Raw genomic sequence first — 19686 nt, forward strand, 5'->3', positions numbered from 1 at the left:
CGGCACCTTGTACACATACGAGGCACGTCGGCGCTGCATGTCCTGTGTAATATGGCGGCGTTATCTCGGGACAGGAGGATTTTTTGAATGGGCGGACGGACAAAAGGTGCGGACCAACTAATCGATAATGAAAATCGTTGACAACGATTTTCATTATCGAATATTATCGATTAATCGTTTCAGCCCTAATGGAAGGCTTTACTTCCTCTCTAATTACTAATAATCAGGAAGGTGAGTGTACACAGGGATACCCAGGGAGCCGTCGCATCTTTTTAGACATCTCTGTGAATGTAGATGATTTCTGGTTTGCTCTGTTTTTAATTTTTTTATTATTTGTTTTTGTTCCAGGCCAACATGTCACTCGGCACCATGTCCCGGGGTCGGAGGGCGGCTCTCTCCACGCTTGGCGTAGTGCTGGCTGGGGGAGCCGGCTTGGCATTGGCACTCCACAGGTCCGTTAAAGCTTCTGACCTGGAATTACACGCCCCCAGCTACCCCTGGAGCCACGGAGGGTTCCTCTCCTCTCTGGATCACGCCAGGTAATGTCCGCTTTACTTCTGCTGCAGTCAGGTCCATCAGAGTAGAGGAAGGAGGCTGTGGCTATCGTTTTATGTGCAACCATCTTTCTCATATACAGTAATCCAGGGTGTAACGGTATGGGCCCGTGGGACCCAGAGGCTCTTGAAGGATGCTGGGTACTCCTGTGTCAGCTTCACCAATGACTCTTGTGTGTAGGGTCATCCTATGTCCACTAGGGCCATAGGATGACTGAGAAATGATATCATGGATTACATGAGATGGGACAGTAATGATAATTCATGTATTGCAGGATATCTTGAAATATTACAAGTTGTTCATTCTGAACACAACAGGTCAATAGAGCAGGGTTTGACAAATTTGCTTGGAATCTAGGAGCCAGCTAAAAAAGTTATGAGCCAGAAAACGCGCCCTGTCCCAACGAGCTTGCGCGCAGAAGCGAACACATACGTGAGATTTTAAAGGGTAAAAGTTTGTCGGCATTCCACGAGCGGACGCAATTTTGAAGCGTGACATGTTGGGTATGAATTTACTCGGCGTAACATTATCTTTCATAATATTAAAAAAAATGGGGATAACTTTACTGTTGTCTTATTTTTTTAATTAAAAAAGGTGTAATTTTTTCCCATAAAAGTGCGCTTGTAAGACCGCTGCGCAAATACGGCGTGACAGAAAGTATTGCAACGATCGCCATTTTATTCTCTAGGGTGTTAGGATAAAAAATATATATAATGTTTGGGGGTTCTAATTAGAGGGAAGAAGATGGCAGTGAAAACAGTGAAAAATAGTGAAAAATTACATTAGAATTGCTGTTTAACTTGTAATACCAACGGCCACCACCAGATGGCGCCAGCTTACACATCTGGTGGTAATAACTTGTAATACCAACGGCTCACCACCAGATGGCGCCAGTTCACAAAAGCCCCCCTTCCAAGCTAAGTCGCCAGGACCCTATTTCTAGTCGCCCTGGCGACCGGGATTTGTCGATCCCTGCAATAGAGTGTCTCCTTCAATGTGGAACATAGACTGTTGAGATGTTAATCATCTCCAGCTACCTGGCTGTAGTGATGAAAGCTTGCTGTGTTTGCATTCTATTGTCTATTGTGTTAATTGAGTCTGGCTCCTAAGATATTTCATGGTGCTATGCTAACTAGCCCTGTATTGTGTGAAAGTTCTATTGATGCTAATATGTGTTGTGGGTTAACACACTCTAAAGGTCAGACGTCTGATTTATGTTCACTAAAGGAATGTGTATTGTGTAGCAGGTGAGAATAGCTTATCGCGGAGTCAGAAAGTCTGTCTAAGACAGGGGTCTCAAACTGGCGGCCCTCCAGATGTTGCGAAACTACAAGTCCCATGAGGCATTGCAAGGCTGACAGTTACAGGCATGACTCCCACAGGCAGAGGCATGATGGGACTTGTAGTTTCGCAACAGCTGGGGGGCCCCCAGTTTGAGACCCCTGGTCTAAGATGTGGATTGAGGGGGACTCGTTGGCACCCATGGTGTGATGTTGTGGGTGGAGTGTGTCATTTGATTACTGCAGCATGCTTCCTAACTGTATATAAGAAAGCTGAGTTTACTGTTAAAATATATTTGTTTTGGAACCAGAGAACAGAGCTGTGTGTGTCTCGTTATTCTCGGGGGATATCCAATGGATTGTGGAGTGTCGGGAGCTGTCTTGGGTTGGTGGAATGGAATATCGTAACGGCGTTAACCCCTGACCGTTACACAGGGTTTGGCAAATTTGCTTGGAATCTAGGAGCCAGAAAACACGCCCGTCCCGCCGAGCTTGCGCGCAGAAGCGAACGCATTCGTGAGTAGCGCCCGCATATGTAAATGGTATTAAAACCACACGTGAGGTATCGCTGCGATTGGTAGGGTGAGAGCAATAATTCTAGCCCTAGACCTCCCCTGTAACTGAAAATTTGCGTCGCCTGGGTAAAGTTTGTTGCCATTCCACGAGCGGACACAATTTTGAAGCGTGACATGTTGGGTATTAATTTACTCGGCGTAAAATTATCTTTCACAATATAAAAAAAAAATTGGGCTGACTTTACTGTTGTCTTATTTTTTAATTAAAAAAAGTGCGCTTGTAAGACCGCCATTTTATTCTCTAGGGTGTTAGAATAAAAAATATATATATATATAATGTTTGGGGGCTCTAATTAGAGGGAAGGGGATGGCAGTGAAAAACACATTAGAATTGCTGGATTGCTGTTTAACTTGTAATGCCAACGGCCACCACAAGATGGCGCCAGATCACAGAAGAAAGCTTAGGCCTGCAGAAGGCCGCAAAGCCGCGGCCTCAAGTACCGGCCGTCGCGATCGCGCGGTGGTAATTGTGACTGTGACTTTGCGGCCTTCTGCAGGCCTAAGCTTCCCCGGGCGCCAGGTCACTATTTCTTGTCGCAATTGTGACCGGGCGCCCGGATTTTGTCGAGCCCTGCAGTAATCCCTCGGATTGCGTGTAACGCGGATTACGAGCGTTTCACTGGGGGGTTTCCTACTGAAGCGCGCTGCGCTTTGCGAATTTCCCGGCAGTGAGGGAAGGACGATGGGTACCTATCCCCAAACGAACATATTCGCCAGCACACCGTGGATACGTCCAAAAATGTAATGCATTACATTTTTGGACGTAATTGACGATCCACGGTGTGCTGGCGAATATGTTCGTTTGTTTGGTTCCAGTGCCCAGCTGGTGATCGTTTCAGCACCCACCTTTTTTCAATGAGCCGTTTTCTAGGAACGTGTGTGATTGGAATATTGACTAGACGAGTACCTATCCCCAACCCCAAAAGGTGCCAAATGTGGCAGTGGAGGGGAGGAAGAAGTAAAGCTTCACTATTCTGGCTAAAATGAGAATCTCAATTTTTTTTTTTGCTTAGAAGATAGATTGCGATTCTCGCGGCGTAACATCATCTTTCACATTAAAACAAAAAAAATTGGGCTAACTTTACTGTTTTTTTTTTTTTTTTGTGAAGTTTATTTTTTCCCAAAATTGCATTTGAAAGCCGGGCATGTCACGCTTTAAAATTGCGCCCGCTCGTGGCATGGCATCAAACTTTTACCCTTAAAAATCTAGATAGGCGACGTTTAAAAAATTCTATAAGTTGCATTTTTTGAGCTACAGAGTAGCTCTAGGGCTATAATTATTGCTCTCGCTCTAACGATCGCGGCGATACCTCACTTGTGTGGTTTGAATACCGTTTTCATGTGGCGGCGCTACTCGCGTATGCGTTTGCTTCTGCGCGCGAGCTCGTCGGGACGGGGCGCTTTAAAAAATGTTTTTTTTGTTTTCTTATTTAATTTTATTGATTTTATTATTTTTTACACTAAAATATAAAAAAAAAAAAAAATGATCACTTTTATTCCTATTACAAGGAATGTAAACATCCCTTGTAATAGAAAAAAGCATGACAGGTCCTCTTAAATATGAGATCTGGGGTCAAAAAGACCTCAGATCTCATATTTAGGCTTAAATGCAAAAAAAGAAAAAAAAAAGGAAAATTTGTCATTTAAAAAAATGACAAAAAAAAATGTTTCTTTAAGAGGCTGGGCGGGACTGACGTTTTGACGTCACTTCCGCCCAGCAGAGCTATGAGGACGGGTGGGGGCCATCTTGCCCTCACTCAAGTCCTCACTCTCCAGGCGGCAGCATCGGATCTCCTCCGCCGCTACCGACGGCTCCGGTAAGCGGCGGAGGGCGCGGAAAAGCGGCGGGAGGGGGGGGCCCCTCTCCCGCCACCGATAACGGTGATCTCGCGGTGAATCCGCTGCGGAGACCGCCGTTATCGTTTACACGGCCGCCCGCTGAAAACATGGATATCTCAGTTGTGGCAGCAGCTGCTGCCGTTACTGAGATATCCATGTTTAAAAAGAGGACGTACATTTACAATACGCGGGTCGGGAAGTAGTTAATTTCCTCATTATTCGTTTTTGCTCAGAAGTTGCTCTATTTCTTCTCTGTTCTGTTCACTTCCTGCTTGTCTGATTGTTACTGACCACCGTGACGGGAGGCTTTACTGCGGTGGTCAGTGACGTGCTCACCCCCTCCTGGGAACTACATCTGTGCGACAGGACGCTCTCTACGTGTTAGAGAACTCAAGGAGGTGTGAATTACTGGGAAATGTAGTTTTTTACATGAACGAGCACCGCAAACCAGGAAGTGAATGAGAGAACAGAAACTAGAATGCCGGAGGTGATATAGATGAAGGAATATAATAGATATTTACTTGTTTTTTAACAGAATCATTACACTATTCTGTCTACCTTGCAGACATTCATTTTAGGCAAAACATTTTTTTTTCCTTTACAACTCCTTTAAGAAACAAGTGTCAGAAAGATTTGGATTTTAGGTGGTTAAACTTCCTGCATCTACACACAGAAGTTTGATCTAAGAAGGAAGTGTTGGTTACAATATTTCATGTTGTTAAAAACTTGGCAGACTGCCCATGTTTTCTTTTGACAGATGAGTGAGCAGATAATAAACAGGTCAAAAGGCGCAATGCACAGATACTTCAAAATTTAGTACCCAATAGTCCAAGGGCAGAGATAAAGATGTATATATGTTTATAGCGCAAAACATTAAAAACGAGGTGATTAAATCCCAACAAAAGAAAGCTCTATTTCTGGGGGAAAAAAAGGACATACATTTTTGTTTGGGTACAGTGTCGCACGACTGCGCAGTTGTCAGTTAAAGCTATGCAGTGCCGTATCGAAAATAATGTTTTTTTTTTTATTTTATTTTTAGAACAAACATGTCATACTTGCCTCCACTGTGCAGTTCGTTTTGCACAGAGTGCCCCCGATCCTCCTCTTCTGGGGTCCCACAGCGGCTCTCTCGGCTACTCCTTGCAATAGATAACCCCCCCCCCCCTCTGGGAACGCACGTAATACGCCGTTTATTGATCGTTTATGATGTGGGTTTAGTGACACTTTATTGCCTTGAATGCATTAAAGCAAGTAAAGGTGCGGCCTTTAGTACTAAATTAAACCTGTGAATGTAATTCTGCCTGGCGTTGGCCTTACTCGGAAAATACTTCCTCCATGTATCCTGGCTGGGGAAAGCTCTGTAGAAATTATCCCAGTATCGGTGCCAGTCTTATCCGGCTCCCTCGCTTAACCACTTAAAGTGGAGGTTCACCCTATAAAAAAATTGTAACGCTGCATCCAGCACCGTGCTGCATATAAAATGTCACTGACCTTTATTTATTTTTCCCTGTAGATATCGTTTAGCCGTGGAATTCACCGCGGCCTCCGGGTAGGGAATCCCGCGGGAGTGGGCATTCCAATGGACATGCCAATCAATTGGCATGCTAAACGACGGCGCACACAGCGCGTCACGACTTCCTGAAAGAAGCTCGGCTCGGCGCTGGTGCGCAGGCGCCGAATAGAGCCGAGCCGACCCGAGCTTCCTTCGGGAAGTCGTGACGCGCTGTGTGCGCCGTCGTTTAGCATGCCAATTGATTGGCATGTCCATATGAACGCCCACTCCCGCGGGATTCCCTACCCGGAGGCCGCGGTGAATTCCACGGCTAGACTATATCTACGGGGGAAAAAAAATAAAGGTCAGTGACATTTTATATGCAGCACGGTGCTGGATGCAGTGTTACAATTTTTTTATAGGGTGAACCTCCACTTTAAGCCCTGGACCATTATGCAGCTAAAGGACCAGGCCCCTTTTTGCGATTTGGCGCTTTAACTGACAATTGCGCGGTCGTGCGACGTGGCTCCCAAACAAAATTTACGTCTCCCCCCCCCCCCACAAATAGAGCTTTCTTTTGGTGGTATTTGATCACCTCTGTGGTTTTTAGTTTTTGGGCTATAAACAAAAATAGAGCGACAATTGAAAAAAACACTATTTTTTTACTTTTTGCTATAATAAATATCCCCTAAAAATATATAAAAACATTTTTTTTTCTCAGTTTAGGCCGTTACGTATTTTTCTACATATTTTTGGTAAACAAATCGCAATAAGCGATTATTGATTGGTTTGCGCACAAGTTATAGCTTTTACAAAATAGGAGGTATAGTTTTTATTATATATATATATATATATATATATATATATATATATATATATATATATATATATATATATATATATATATATATATATATATATATATATATATATATATATATATATATATATATATATATATATATATATATATATATATATATATATATATATATATATATATATATATATATAATTTTAACTAGTAATGGCGGTGATCAGCGATTATTATTATTTTTTTTTTTTTTTTGTGACTGCGACATTATGGTGGACACATCGGGCGCTTTTGACACTATTTTGGGACGATTGTAATTTTTACAGCGATCGGTGCTATAAACATGCACTCAATACTGTAAAAATTACACTGGCAGTGAAGGGGTTAACCAGGAGGGGCGTGGCTGTATGTGTCCTTACGCTGGGGGGCGTGGCTGTACGTGTGACTAACACAGGGAACAGCAGTCAGGGTCAGTCTCACTAGGAAGCACAGGGAGAGGTTTGTTTACACTCACCTCTCCCCGTTCTTCCTCTCTGTTACCCGATCGTGGGACACCAGCAGCGATCGGGTCCGTGGGTACCACGGGCGCTGTCACGGAGGACAGGACTGGGTCGCCCACGGCTGGGCTTCTTAAAGGGGACGTACCTGTACGTCCATATGCCAAGCTGTGCCATTCTGCCGACATAAATAGTCGTGTGGCGGTCCTTAAGGGGTTAAAGTGGAACACTACCCATAAGAACTTGATTAAAAAAAAAAAAAAATCTTCTATATTCAATTCAATACCAGCGCATTTTCACCCCCTTCCTGTCCAGGCCAATATTCAGCGCTGTCGTACTGTGAATGACAATTGCGCGGTCATGCTACACTGTACCCAAATGACATTTTTATCATTATTTTGAGATGGATAAAAGCTTTCTTTTGGTGGCATGTAATTGCCTCCAGTGTGGGTTTTTTGCTCTAGTAGTGGGGGTGCCGGTGAGCCTGCTCCTAGTAGTGGGGGCGCCGGTGAGGCTGCTCCTTGTAGTGGTGGCGCCGGTGAGGCTGCTCCTTGTAGTGGTGGCGCCGGTGAGGCTGCTCCTTGTAGTGGTGGCGCCGGTGAGGCTGCTCCTTGTAGTGGTGGCGCCGGTGAGGCTGCTCCTTGTAGTGGTGGCGCCGGTGAGGCTGCTCCTTGTAGTGGTGGCGCCGGTGAGGCTGCTCCTTGTAGTGGTGGCGCCGGTGAGGCTGCTCCTTGTAGTGGTGGCGCCGGTGAGGCTGCTCCTAGTAGTGGGGGCGCCGGTGAGGCTGCTCCTAGTAGTGGGGGCGCCGGTGAGGCTGCTCCTAGTAGTGGGGGCGCCGGTGAGGCTGCTCCTTGTAGTGGTGGCGCCGGTGAGGCTGCTCCTTGTAGTGGTGGCGCCGGTGAGGCTGCTCCTTGTAGTGGTGGCGCCGGTGAGGCTGCTCCTTGTAGTGGTGGCGCCGGTGAGGCTGCTCCTTGTAGTGGTGGCGCCGGTGAGGCTGCTCCTTGTAGTGGTGGCGCCGGTGAGGCTGCTCCTTGTAGTGGTGGCGCCGGTGAGGCTGCTCCTTGTAGTGGTGGCGCCGGTGAGGCTGCTCCTTGTAGTGGGGGCGCCGGTGAGGCTGCTCCTAGTAGTGGGGGCGCCGGTGAGGCTGCTCCTTGTAGTGGGGGCGCCGGTGAGGCTGCTCCTTGTAGTGGGGGCGCCGGTGAGGCTGCTCCTTGTAGTGGGGGCGCCGGTGAGGCTGCTCCTTGTAGTGGGGGCGCCGGTGATGCTGCTCCTTGTAGTGGGGGCGCCGGTGAGGCTGCTCCTAGTAGTGGAGGCGCCGGTGAGGCTGCTCCTTGTAGTGGGGGCGCCGGTGAGGCTGCTCCTTGTAGTGGGGGCGCCGGTGAGGCTGCTCCTAGTAGTGGGGGCGCCGGTGAGGCTGCTCCTAGTAGTGGGGGCGCCGGTGAGGCTGCTCCTAGTAGTGGGGGCGCCGGTGAGGCTGCTCCTAGTGGTGGGGCGCTGATCCAAAGTCTACCTAGAATTCCTCATTTTGCTATAATCTGTGTGATGTGCTTGTATCCCTGTAATGATATCAGTTGTTGGCAGATCTGTTCCTGAACATTTGTTTTTCTCTGTGCAGCGTCCGGCGGGGCTATCAAGTATACAAGCAGGTGTGTGCGGCCTGTCACAGTATGGACTATCTGGCCTTCAGGAACCTGGTTGGTGTTTCCCATACAGAAGCTGAAGCCAAAGCCTTGGCTGAGGAGGTGAGATTTTTTCTGTTCTGCATCCTCTGGATTGGAGGGCCTCAAATATTCTGTGTACTGCCCCCCCCCCCCCCCAACCCTCACTAGCCATACACATCAATGCATGTAGAGTAGTGATGGAGAAGGGATCCGTCCTGTCAGCGGACTGCTCCCGCTTACTGTGTTTGTTAAGGTAACCAGCAAACTGGAGGGCTTAACCACTTCAATACCGGGCACTTTCACCCCCTTCCTGCCCAGGCCAATGTATAGCTTTCAGCGCTGTCACACTTTGAATGACAATTGTGCGGTCATGCAACACTGTACCCAAATTGCGTTATTTTTTTTCTCACACAAATAGAGCCGTGTTTTTTTTTTCCGTTTGTTTAGATCAGTGGTTCTCAACCTTTTAGCACCATGACCCCTTGATAAAATTTCCCAAGTTGTGGGGACCCCTAATGGTAAAATTATTTGCGTGGCAAGACAAGTAATTTGCGCCCCCTAACCCACAGACATATAGCGCTTCCTGAGTCCCTTCCACTCATACAGTGTTCAAACTCCTTATGGTACATTTTAGGATGTACCACTCTTTCCCTTTGTTCTCCTTTCTTTCCCTTTTTATCTCTCTCTATCCTAATCTCTTTTTTTTTTTCCCCAATCCCTCTCTAGCCGTCTTTCTTGTTATTTCTCTTATTCTTTCTCTCCCTTTTTTCTTGGTTCCTCCCCCTTCCATGTATTCTCAATTTTTATTCCTTCACTTACTCCTTGGTGGGAGGCCACAGGAACATACCAGCTGGGCGGCCACAGGCTCCAAGGACAGCCCTGCTGGGGGGCCGGAAAAGGCTGGGAGAGCGGTGCTTCAGGAACAGCCCAGGATTTGGTGACCCCTGGCAAAACATCATTTGACCCCCGACCCCCCCAGGTTGAGAACCACTGGTTTAGATAAAAAAAAGCTTGAGCTGTCGAGTATTTTCCAGGCTCTCCGGCACCCCCCACCTCTGGCCACATGCGGTATTGCATGCCATAAAAGTCAATGCGGAACTAATTATCTTAGTTTCCATTGACTTTTATGGGGAAACTTGCTTTGATATGCAAGTGCTTTGGATTACAAGCATTCTCCTGGAACGGATTGTCCTCGTAATCCAAGTTCCACTGTGTGTTGATAGCGGCTTATTATGCGCCCCCCCCCCCCCTGTATTCTCTGTATCCCGTAACGTCTTTTATTTGCATGTTTTTTTCCAGTTTGAGATCTTGGACGGTCCTGATGACAACGGCGAGATGTTCACTCGTCCAGGGAAACTGTCTGACCACTTCCCCAAGCCGTACCTCAACCCTGAGGCAGCTAGAGCAGCCAATAACGGCGCACTGCCCCCTGATCTCAGCTACATTGCCAACGCCAGGTAATGAGGGATTATTAATGTCTGTGTGTGTGCGGCAGAGGCACATTACTGGTTATAACTGATCTATGGGCACTGAATGGTGTCTACTTCATGCATATGGTCAAATTTAGCAGATCATCCATGAAAATTGTTCCATTCTACTGAGAACTACGCCCAAAAATACAAATACAAAACATAAAGGAACAATAGTAAAAGTTACAGCGTCTGGTTGAAAACTTGACAAGTCCATCTAGTTCAACCAATAAAAGGGGGGGAAGACTCCAGGAATTGAGCAAATTTTTTAAAAACTGCAGGTATATCATGGGTTAAGTCCAACGAGGTGCCTGCCGCCTCCTAGACTTATCTTTTGTTGTTCACATCTGACATCTTTACTGAGCTCCAGAAAGATCACTTCCAGAGCTCCAAGGTTTCTCACTTCCTCAGTTCCTTCAAGAGCAGAGTTGCTGGAAATGCTATGTCTGTCCCTCCCCTCCTTTTGCCCATTCACAGAAGCCTTTGTTTTGTGTTAACCCATTCACAAAATACAAAGGCTTCTATGAATGGGCAGCAGAATGAAGGGATAGTCATGGCTTCTGTGTGTTTGATAAGTCCAGAAGGTGACATGCACCTAATTGGACTTAACTCCCAGTGTGCTTTAAGATTTTACATGTTATTCTGCCCTTTATGTGCACTTACAGGGTATCTTGTAGTATTGGCTGTGCAGTATTGCTGTCTTCTATTACTCATATTTTTTTTTTCTTTGTTCATATCTATAGTTTTTATCTTATTCATTTTTTTTCTTATATTTTTACCACAACAGCCCTTACCAGTAAAACTGCATACATGCTTCACCCATCAAACAATACATTGCCTAGTGCTATCCTGTGCTCCCAGCATGCCTTACCATCCTAAATGTTGTCTTCATAATCGGCTATTATGTGCACTTTGACCTTTTATCCCCTGATGGGTTTCAACCAGCGAGAGAGATGGGCAGAGGCACCATTAGAAATCATGCAATCTCATACTGCCTACCTGACAGGGTCCCCTCCCCCACCTGTACACAAATGGCTGTATACTTACACACTGCTCCCCGATTCTTGTACATGCCTCCCCTTCTCATTCCCCCTACTACCACACCTGTACACACCACCCCTTCTCATTCCCCCTCCCACCACACCTGTACACACCGCCCCTTCTCATTCCCCCTCCCACCACACCTGTACAACACCGCCCCTTCTCATTCATCCTCCCACCACACCTGTACACTTCGCCCCTTATCATTCCCCTCCTACCACACCTGTACACTTCTCCCCTTCTCATTCCCCCTCCCACCACACCTGTACACACCGCCCCTTCTCATTCCCCCTCCCACCACACCTGTACAACACCGCCCCTTCTCATTCCCCCTCCCACCACACCTGTACACACCGCCCCTTCTCATTCCCCCTCCCACCACACCTGTACACACCGCCCCTTATCATTCCCCTCCTACCACACCTGTACACTCCTCCCCTTCTCATCCCCCTCCCACCACACCTGTACACACACCGCCCCTTTTTCATTCATCCTCCAACCACACCTGTACACACCTCCCCTTCTCATTCATCCTCCCGCCACACCTGTACACACCTTCCCCCTTCTCATTCATCCTCCCGCCACACCTGTACACACCTTCCCCCTTCTCATTCATCCTCCCACCACACCTGTACACACCTTCCCCCTTCTCATTCATCCTCCCACCACACCTGTACACACCTTCGCCCTTCTCATTCCCCCTCCCACCGCACCTGTACACACGTCCCCCCCCTTCTCATTCATCCTCCCACCACACCTGTACACGCCGCCCCTTCTCATTCATCCTCCCACCACACCTGCACACACCTCCCCTTCTCATTCATCCTCCCACCACACCTGTACACACCGCCCCTTCTCATTCCCTCCTCACTCAGATCTGTCCAGCATCTATACACGGTGTTACTGCTCTCTGGGTACAGACCCTTCTGCATGCTGACTGTAGACAGACAATAGCAAGCTGCCTTATGAGACCTCTTCCTCCTGAGCAGTGTGGAGTGGGCCAAGGCAGTTATCTCCAAACTGCTGCCCTTTGCTTGCTTTTATCTGGTCTAGGGGTGTGGTTCCCGCCTGCGAGGGGGGGGGGGGTCACTATTCCTCCCGTTGGCGCCTGCGAAGTGGGGCACCATTTCCTCCCGCTGGCTGGATTTGAGCCTATTCACTTTCTATTGCTCAAATCACACCACACCTGCATAATAAAAAAGGGGGGTGCATGCACCCCCGTTTTTTTTTTTTATATAGCCGCACAGGAATCGGTTTTCATGGGTTTACACCCAGCCAATCGCACCGCGTATTGTGACCTGTTTTTGGGGTGTTGTTTACTAAACATTGACAACCGCAGCGATTTGCATGAATGGAGTGCGAAGTGCGATTTGCAGTGTGAGAAATGCACGGGAATCGCTACGAATCCCACACTGCATTACTGTGCACAGGGACTAGGCAGGCACAGCCAGCACACTACAGCAGGACGCTCCTCTCTACAGGCGGCCTCTGCCTGGCCCGAACCCCCTGCTGACTTTTATTAGCCACCCTGGATGTAGATATGAAGATGATTGGTAAGAGACTGTAGTTCTGTGAGCACTTTGAAAATCCTGCTTAATCTGACGGTAGAGGATTATAAGAAATATGTACATGTCTCAGATAATACTACACGGAGCTGACTTTGTGACTTTATATTCCAGGCACGGAGGAGAGGATTATATCTTTTCTCTTCTCACCGGATACTGCGATCCTCCAGCCGGTGTCACTATGAGGGAAGGCCTGTACTTCAACCCCTACTTCCTGGGACAGGCTATCGGTATGGCGCCTCCGATCTATAACGAGGTGCTGGAGTATGATGATGGTAAGTAGTGCCGGATGTAATGGCTGATGTGATGGCCCCGTACACGTGTAATCATCATGTGTCTGTGCAAAAGTGAAGCCGCAGCCATTTAAAAAAAAATAAAAAAATTTTAACCGTTGCAGCAATATGCCAAAACACCCTGTGTGGGTTTTTTTTTCTCAGTTGGCAATTCTCTAACTGCTAAAAGTGATCCCCCACCACTTTCCGGCGGTTCTCGGGCATACCTGGATGATCGGTAGCTCTGGGAACCGATCGAGGGGTTGCAGTGGCTGACCAGAGATTAGCTGAGGAAAGATGGCCTCGGCTAAACTCTATGGTCTAAGGCCTCATTAACACTGGGCCGTTCGGGTCCGTCTGTCACGGACCTGAACGGCCGCTCCATGCATTGCTATGGAGCGTCGGATGTCAGCGGAGACATGTCCGCTGACACCCGACCCGCTAAAAACAGATGTATGTGGGCCACGTCCCCATCCATCCATGGCCGATTGGATCGGGTAAGATCTGATGAAAACGGACATGCTGTCTGTTTTCATCAGATCGCTCCATAGGACACAGCGGTGCCTGACAAGCCCCTCCCCGCTCAGTGAGCAGAGAGGAGCTTGTCATCCGTAGGCTCAGCGGAGATCTGCGGACTGATCTCCCGATGAGCCGATGGGAGCAGGCGGACTCCGTAGCGACGCCAAGTGTGAATGAGGCCTTAGACAGCGTTTCTCAAGTCCAGTCCTCAAGGCGCCCCAACAGGTCATGTTTTCAGGCTTTCCATTATTTTGCACAGGTGATTCGATCAGTTTCACTGCCTTGGTAATTGCCACAGCTGTTTCTTTTTTTTTTTTTTTTCCCACGTCAGACATAACCACAGCAACAGACCTGCTCATGATTTTATTCATAATTCCGTCTCTATTTCAGGTATAGCATCATTTGTGGTAGTTTATTTATTTATTTATTTATTTATTTATTTTTTTGCTTGATTCCATATTTGTTATTCTGCTATTTGCATATTGTTTAAAAAATTTTTTTTTTCTTTTTTTTTTTTCCAAACATAGCTTCTTTCAGCCCTTTAGCAATTTAGACAGGCTAGAGCTTTCCTCATGTAAACGGGGTCCAACATGCTATCATTACGTGGTGACGTGACGCAACCCCCCCTCCTAGTCCCTTCCCTCCCCTCCCTCCCCCCCCCCCACTACCCTTCCCCCCCCTCCCAGACCATCTCCCGACTCCACCTAGCATTTTTATTGACTGTAATGCTGCATTCTTATTCCTCTCTCATATTTTCTGCGTATTTCCGGGACTTTTTGAAATCAATCCATGTTTCCCAGATGTCCTTATTCCCTACCTTGTTCTTTTCGCCACCGTATTTTACTTTCTCCCTCCTATAGGTCCCCTCTACAGAGTCTATCCACTCCCATATTTGCGGACTTGCCGGGTTTCTCCATTTTAGGGGTATCAATCGTTTTGCAGAGTTCAACAGATGCGGAATTAGTGATCCCCTATATTCGTTCACTGGCGTTTCTCCTCCATGAAAGAGGACTATCCAAGGGTTATTTTCCAGTTCTTTTTTAGTTATCTCTTTTATCAAAGCCAAAACTTTTCCCCAGAATGCTTTGATTTTTACGCAGTCCCACCACAGGTGGGCCATCGTTCCTCTTGCCTCACAACCTCTCCAGCATTCCTCTGCCTCCCCTACTCCGAATTTGGCCATTTTATCTGGGGTGATGTACCACCCTGTCAGGCACTTGAAATTCATCTCGGCGGTTTTTACATCAACCGCCGAAGTATGAGTCAGGTTAAGGATTCGCCCTATGGTCGTCTTCCCCCTTGGGACTCCCAGGTCTCTCTCCCATTTCTGTATGTAGTTTAGCGTATCCGACTCGTCTATTTTCTGCAAATATTTATATACTTTGGAGATATTTCCTTTTGAGCTTTCGGTACTACACAACTGTTCCAGTATAGTGTACTCCTCTCGTGACCTCAATGGGTGTGGGAGGCACTTAACGAATGACACCAACTGAAGGTATCTCCACTCGCTGAGTGCCTCCATTTCAATCCTGATTTCGTGGAGGGTCATAATTTTGCCCTCTAGTGTTATGTCTTTTAACTGTGTTCTGTTTTTGATCCACTTACCCCCTATCTCTTTAGTCCCAGGTGCAAAATATTCGTTTTCTTTCAAATCCATAAGGGGTGAGTTGAATTTAGTTTTTAATTGTTTGTGTAGTCGATCCCATATCCTTAAAGCATTGTGTGTGATTGCGTGTGTTGACGTGTATAGGGTTCTACGGTGTGGAGGATTCCAGATTAATCTCCCTAACTGTGCTCTCGCTAACGTGCATTCAATGCTTATCCACCTTTTATCCTGTGACTCTTTAGCCCATTCTATGACACGTGTGAGGACCGAAGCGTTATAGTATAATCTAATGTCAGGTACAGCCAGGCCGCCTTTTTTCTTGGTTCGTTTTAGTATTTGGGCAGAGACTCTGTGTTTTTTATTGTTCCATATGTACTTCATTAGGAGGGAATTCATTATTTTAATATATGACGGAGGCAAATAAATTGGAACCATTTGGAATTTATACAAAATTTTGGGGATAAGTACCATTTTTACCACATTTATCCTCCCAAACCACGATATTGGTCTATTATATATAGTTTTAATTTCTCTTTTGATTTCATCGAGAAGGGGGATAAAGTTTATTCTATATATTTTTTTCAGACTATTTGCCATTTTAATCCCCAAATATTTTATCTCTCTTTGCCAGGAGAAGTTGTATTTCTTCCGCAAGTATAGTTCTTCGTCCTTGTGGATATTAATATTCAAAATCTCCGTTTTTGTTATATTCATTTTAAAGTTTGAGACCTCGCCATATTGTTTTAAGGTATCTATTAACTTCGGGAGAGTGACTCTTGGGCTGCTTATGTAGAATAATACATCATCTGCGAAGGCTGACAGTTTATGCTCGTCTTCACCTACTTCTATCCCATAGATTTCTGGGTTTTGTCGGACCATCGCCAGAAGGGGTTCCAATGATAAGACAAAGAGGATGGGAGATAGGGGGCATCCCTGCCTAGTCCCATTTTTCATCTCAAAAGGAGCGGATAAGGATCCGTTAATTTTGATCCTTGCACACGGATGGAAATATAGAGTTTTGATTCTCCTTATCATCCCTGGACCTAATCCTATGAATTCTAGGGTTTGTATCAGGAATCCCCAGTCTACCCTGTCGAAAGCTTTCTCAGCATCAACCGACAGGAATAGACCGGGGGTCCCACTTTCTTTGATCTGCTCCAGGAGAAGAAGCGCCCTCACACCATTGTCTTTTCCCTCCCTCCCAGGTATAAAACCTACCTGGTCTGGGTGGACGATGGCTGTCATCGCTCCCTTCATTCTTTCCGCTAAAATTTTTGCATACAGTTTCGTATCTGCATTCAGGAGTGAAATCGGTCGATAACCCGAGCAAGTCGTATTGTCCTTTCCCTCTTTTTTGATCACTGTAATCGTTGCTGTTAAAGCCTCTCTACTCATTTCATAATCAGTTCCAAGACCATTAAAGTATTGGCAAAGTCTGGGGATTAAGATGGTGCTGAACTTTTGTAGGTAGGCAGATGTAAAGCCATCTGGCCCGGGGCTTTTCCCCTTAGGAGTATTTTTTAAGGCCTCCCTTATTTCCTGTTCCGTTATTGAACCTTCCATCTCTTCTACCTCCTTTTCTTCTAATTTTGGGAGATTGGCTAACTGTAGTATTTCCCTACTCTTATCCATTTTTTCGCGTGGGCACCTGATCTTTTGTTGGATATCGTAAAGTTCTTCGTAGTACCCCCGGAATACTTCTGCTATTTTATTTGTCGCATGTACTAAGTCACCATTCCTGTCTCTGATTTTTTCTATAAAATTCCTAGTTTTCTTTTTTCTTACCATTCTAGCCAAATTTTTACTAGGTTTGTTTCCCCAGACATATCTTTCTCTCTCTGTCCGGTCTATATATTTCTTAGTTTCTTGTTCCGCCAGAGCTCTGTATTCATCCCTACTTATACTCAACTTATGAAATATTTCCCCTTTTTGCCCCTGTGATTTATGCTCCTGTTCTAGCCGATATATCTCCTCCCTTAATGTTTTTAATTTACTCGTTCTTATTTTGTTTTTCCTTGCCCCTTCTACGATGAAGATTCCCCTTATATACGCTTTATGGGCCTCCCAAAGAGATGCTCTGGAGATACCCTCCTTATCGTTCTCCAGAAAATACCATTCCAACTCTTTCTGTATCCTCTCCACTACCTCCTCGTCCCCCAACAGACTCTCATCCAATCTCCATTCTGGTGGTGTGTCTTTTTGTATAGAAGTTTTTATTTTTAAGGTTATAGGAGCGTGGTCTGATAACGTCATGATCTCACACCTTGCTTCTATCACACTCTCCAGAAGTCTGTGGTCGACGAGGACGTAGTCTATCCTCGAGTACGTCCCATGCACAGGTGAGAAAAACGTGTAGTCACGGGCCCTCGGATTGAGGATCCGCCATACATCCACCATTTGATTTTGTGTCATTTGTTTTATCAGTATTTTTAGTTGTTCACTATTTGTCCCCTGTGCACAGGACGTACTATCGAGGCTTGGACTCATACAGAAATTGAAATCTCCCATCAAAACTACATGTCCCTCTTCAAATTCTTTTAGTTTTCTCATAATTTTACTCATATATTTAACCGAGTTTACATTGGGGGCGTACACATTAGCTAGGGTATAGATCTCTCCTCCAAGTTTTATTTTCAGGAACAGAAATCTCCCCTCCGGGTCTGTTTGTCTATCCACCAGTGTGAATCGGATTCTGCGAGCGAATCCAATAGCAACCCCCCGAGATCGCGATGAGATTGTATCCCCATAATACCATATCGGATATTCTGTTGAGTAGAGCTTTATATTGGATTCCAAGGTAATATGGGTCTCTTGAAGGTAGGCAATGTCTGTTTTATACTGTGTTAATTCACAGAGAATTTTGTGTCTTTTAATATGGGAATTTAGTCCCTTTACATTATATGAGAGAAACTTGACATCTGTCATATATCTTTTTTTTTTTTTTTTTTTTTTTTTTTTTTTTTGGGATATTTTCTTGTGAAGTCGGTCAGATGGTCTCCCTACCTCCCCCCTCCCCCCCACTCTTCCCATTCCCTCCTCCTCCCTCCTCCATCCCATCTCCCCTCCCTCCCCCCTCCCTCCCTCCTCCCCCCTGGCCTATTCTTGGCCTATGAGCCTTGGAAGGGCAATTCCTCGCCTTCACCCTCAACTCCTCTAATAGTGGTGGTGCTCGTGCACTCCCTAGACTCCCCCCCTCCCCCTCCTCCCCCTCCTCCCCTCCCCGGTCCATGCTCCCGGAGATCCAGACAACTCATAGCCACACTAATCCACCCAAGTCGACAAGTCGGGGGGTTCTAGCTGCATTTTAGAGCAGAAATCATTCAGTTCTTCTGGAAATCTTAATCGAGCCGTTTTTCCTCCCTTAATGCCTATTAGGCATGCCGGGAAGCCCCATTGGTACTTTATATTTTGTGCCCGCATCAGCTCTAAGAGTGGTTTCAATTGTCTTCTCCTTGCCAGCGTTTCCTTAGATAGGTCAGAGAATATTTGTAAGTCAGTCTCTCTGTATCTCAGGGGGGGTTTCCCCCTAAGTCTTCTCCAGATTTCTGCTTTATCAACAAAATTCTTGAACCGAACAACAACATCTCTTGGCCCATATCTTTCTATCATCTGGGGATTTCCCACTCGATGCACTCTTTCAATTTTGAGGGGCTTCGTTTCTGCTGGTCTCTCAAGTAAAGGGCAAAAAATTGTATTCATGATCTCCATGAGGTCTTCCTCCTTTTCCTCTACTATCGCTCTGACTCTAAGGTTCTGTCGCCTGTTGCGATTCTCCTGGTCCTCTATCCTGTAGGCCGCCACTCTCTGGCTCTCGGTCAGGGCCCTAACCTGCCCCTTCAGGGTGTTTATTTCTTGATCCTGTTCCTCTAATCTCCTTTCTGTCTCTACTACCCTTTCTCTAAGTCCTCCGAGGTCCTCTCTCACCTTATTGATCTCTGTCTTTATGACATTTTCCATCCTTAATAGCATAGCATTCATTTCTGCCTTTGTGGGGGGCTGTGTGTCCTGTAAGTCCGAGACCAACACTTCCGTGTTATTATGATCTTGCTCGCTTTCTATTGTAATTTCACCCTTAGAGCTCTCCGCACTACTTGCTCCCTTTTTTAATTCATTCTTCTTCTTTTCAGTCTTTTTTGCAAGCCCCGGACTTTTAAGGCTCCCCTCTTGAGTCATATATTGCTGTATGGAGCTATTCCCCGAGTTATTCTTGGTGGGTTTTAAGGTGACCCCTCTCGTCGATCTATTCATTTTTTTGGAGGGTCTAATTCTCTTCCCCAGTTTGAATAAGGACTTTTTACAGTCTACGATATATTATTACTTGGCCTTGCCTGCGCTCCTCTGTGTGGGGATATCTATTCCCCCCTCGCTATTCTCTCTACTCCCCTCAGGAGAGGGGATAGGACGGAGCGGGTAGAGAGGAGATAAGAGAGATGGAAGAGACGGCCGAGAGCCCCCTGAAGGAGAGGGAGTACAGTAGAAGGGTCCCCAGAAGGAGACACAG

The 19686-nt window shown here is 46.3% G+C and overlaps 1 protein-coding gene across 1 annotated transcript in view; it reads left to right on the top strand.

Annotated features, from left to right (window-relative positions):
- Positions 1–328: 328 nt before the first annotated feature.
- LOC120939803 (cytochrome c1, heme protein, mitochondrial) overlaps positions 329–19686 on the top strand; it is a 28429-nt gene continuing 9071 nt past the window's right edge. Inside the window, exons 1-4 of the mRNA XM_040352173.1 lie at positions 329–539; positions 8668–8794; positions 10013–10170; positions 12903–13063. Coding sequence (XP_040208107.1) covers positions 355–539; positions 8668–8794; positions 10013–10170; positions 12903–13063 — 631 coding nt within the window. The 5' untranslated portion in view covers positions 329–354. The remainder of the gene's footprint in view (positions 540–8667; positions 8795–10012; positions 10171–12902; positions 13064–19686) is intronic.

Source organism: Rana temporaria, chromosome 5, assembly GCF_905171775.1.
Source record: "Rana temporaria chromosome 5, aRanTem1.1, whole genome shotgun sequence".
Classification (NCBI taxonomy): Eukaryota; Metazoa; Chordata; class Amphibia; order Anura; family Ranidae; genus Rana; species Rana temporaria.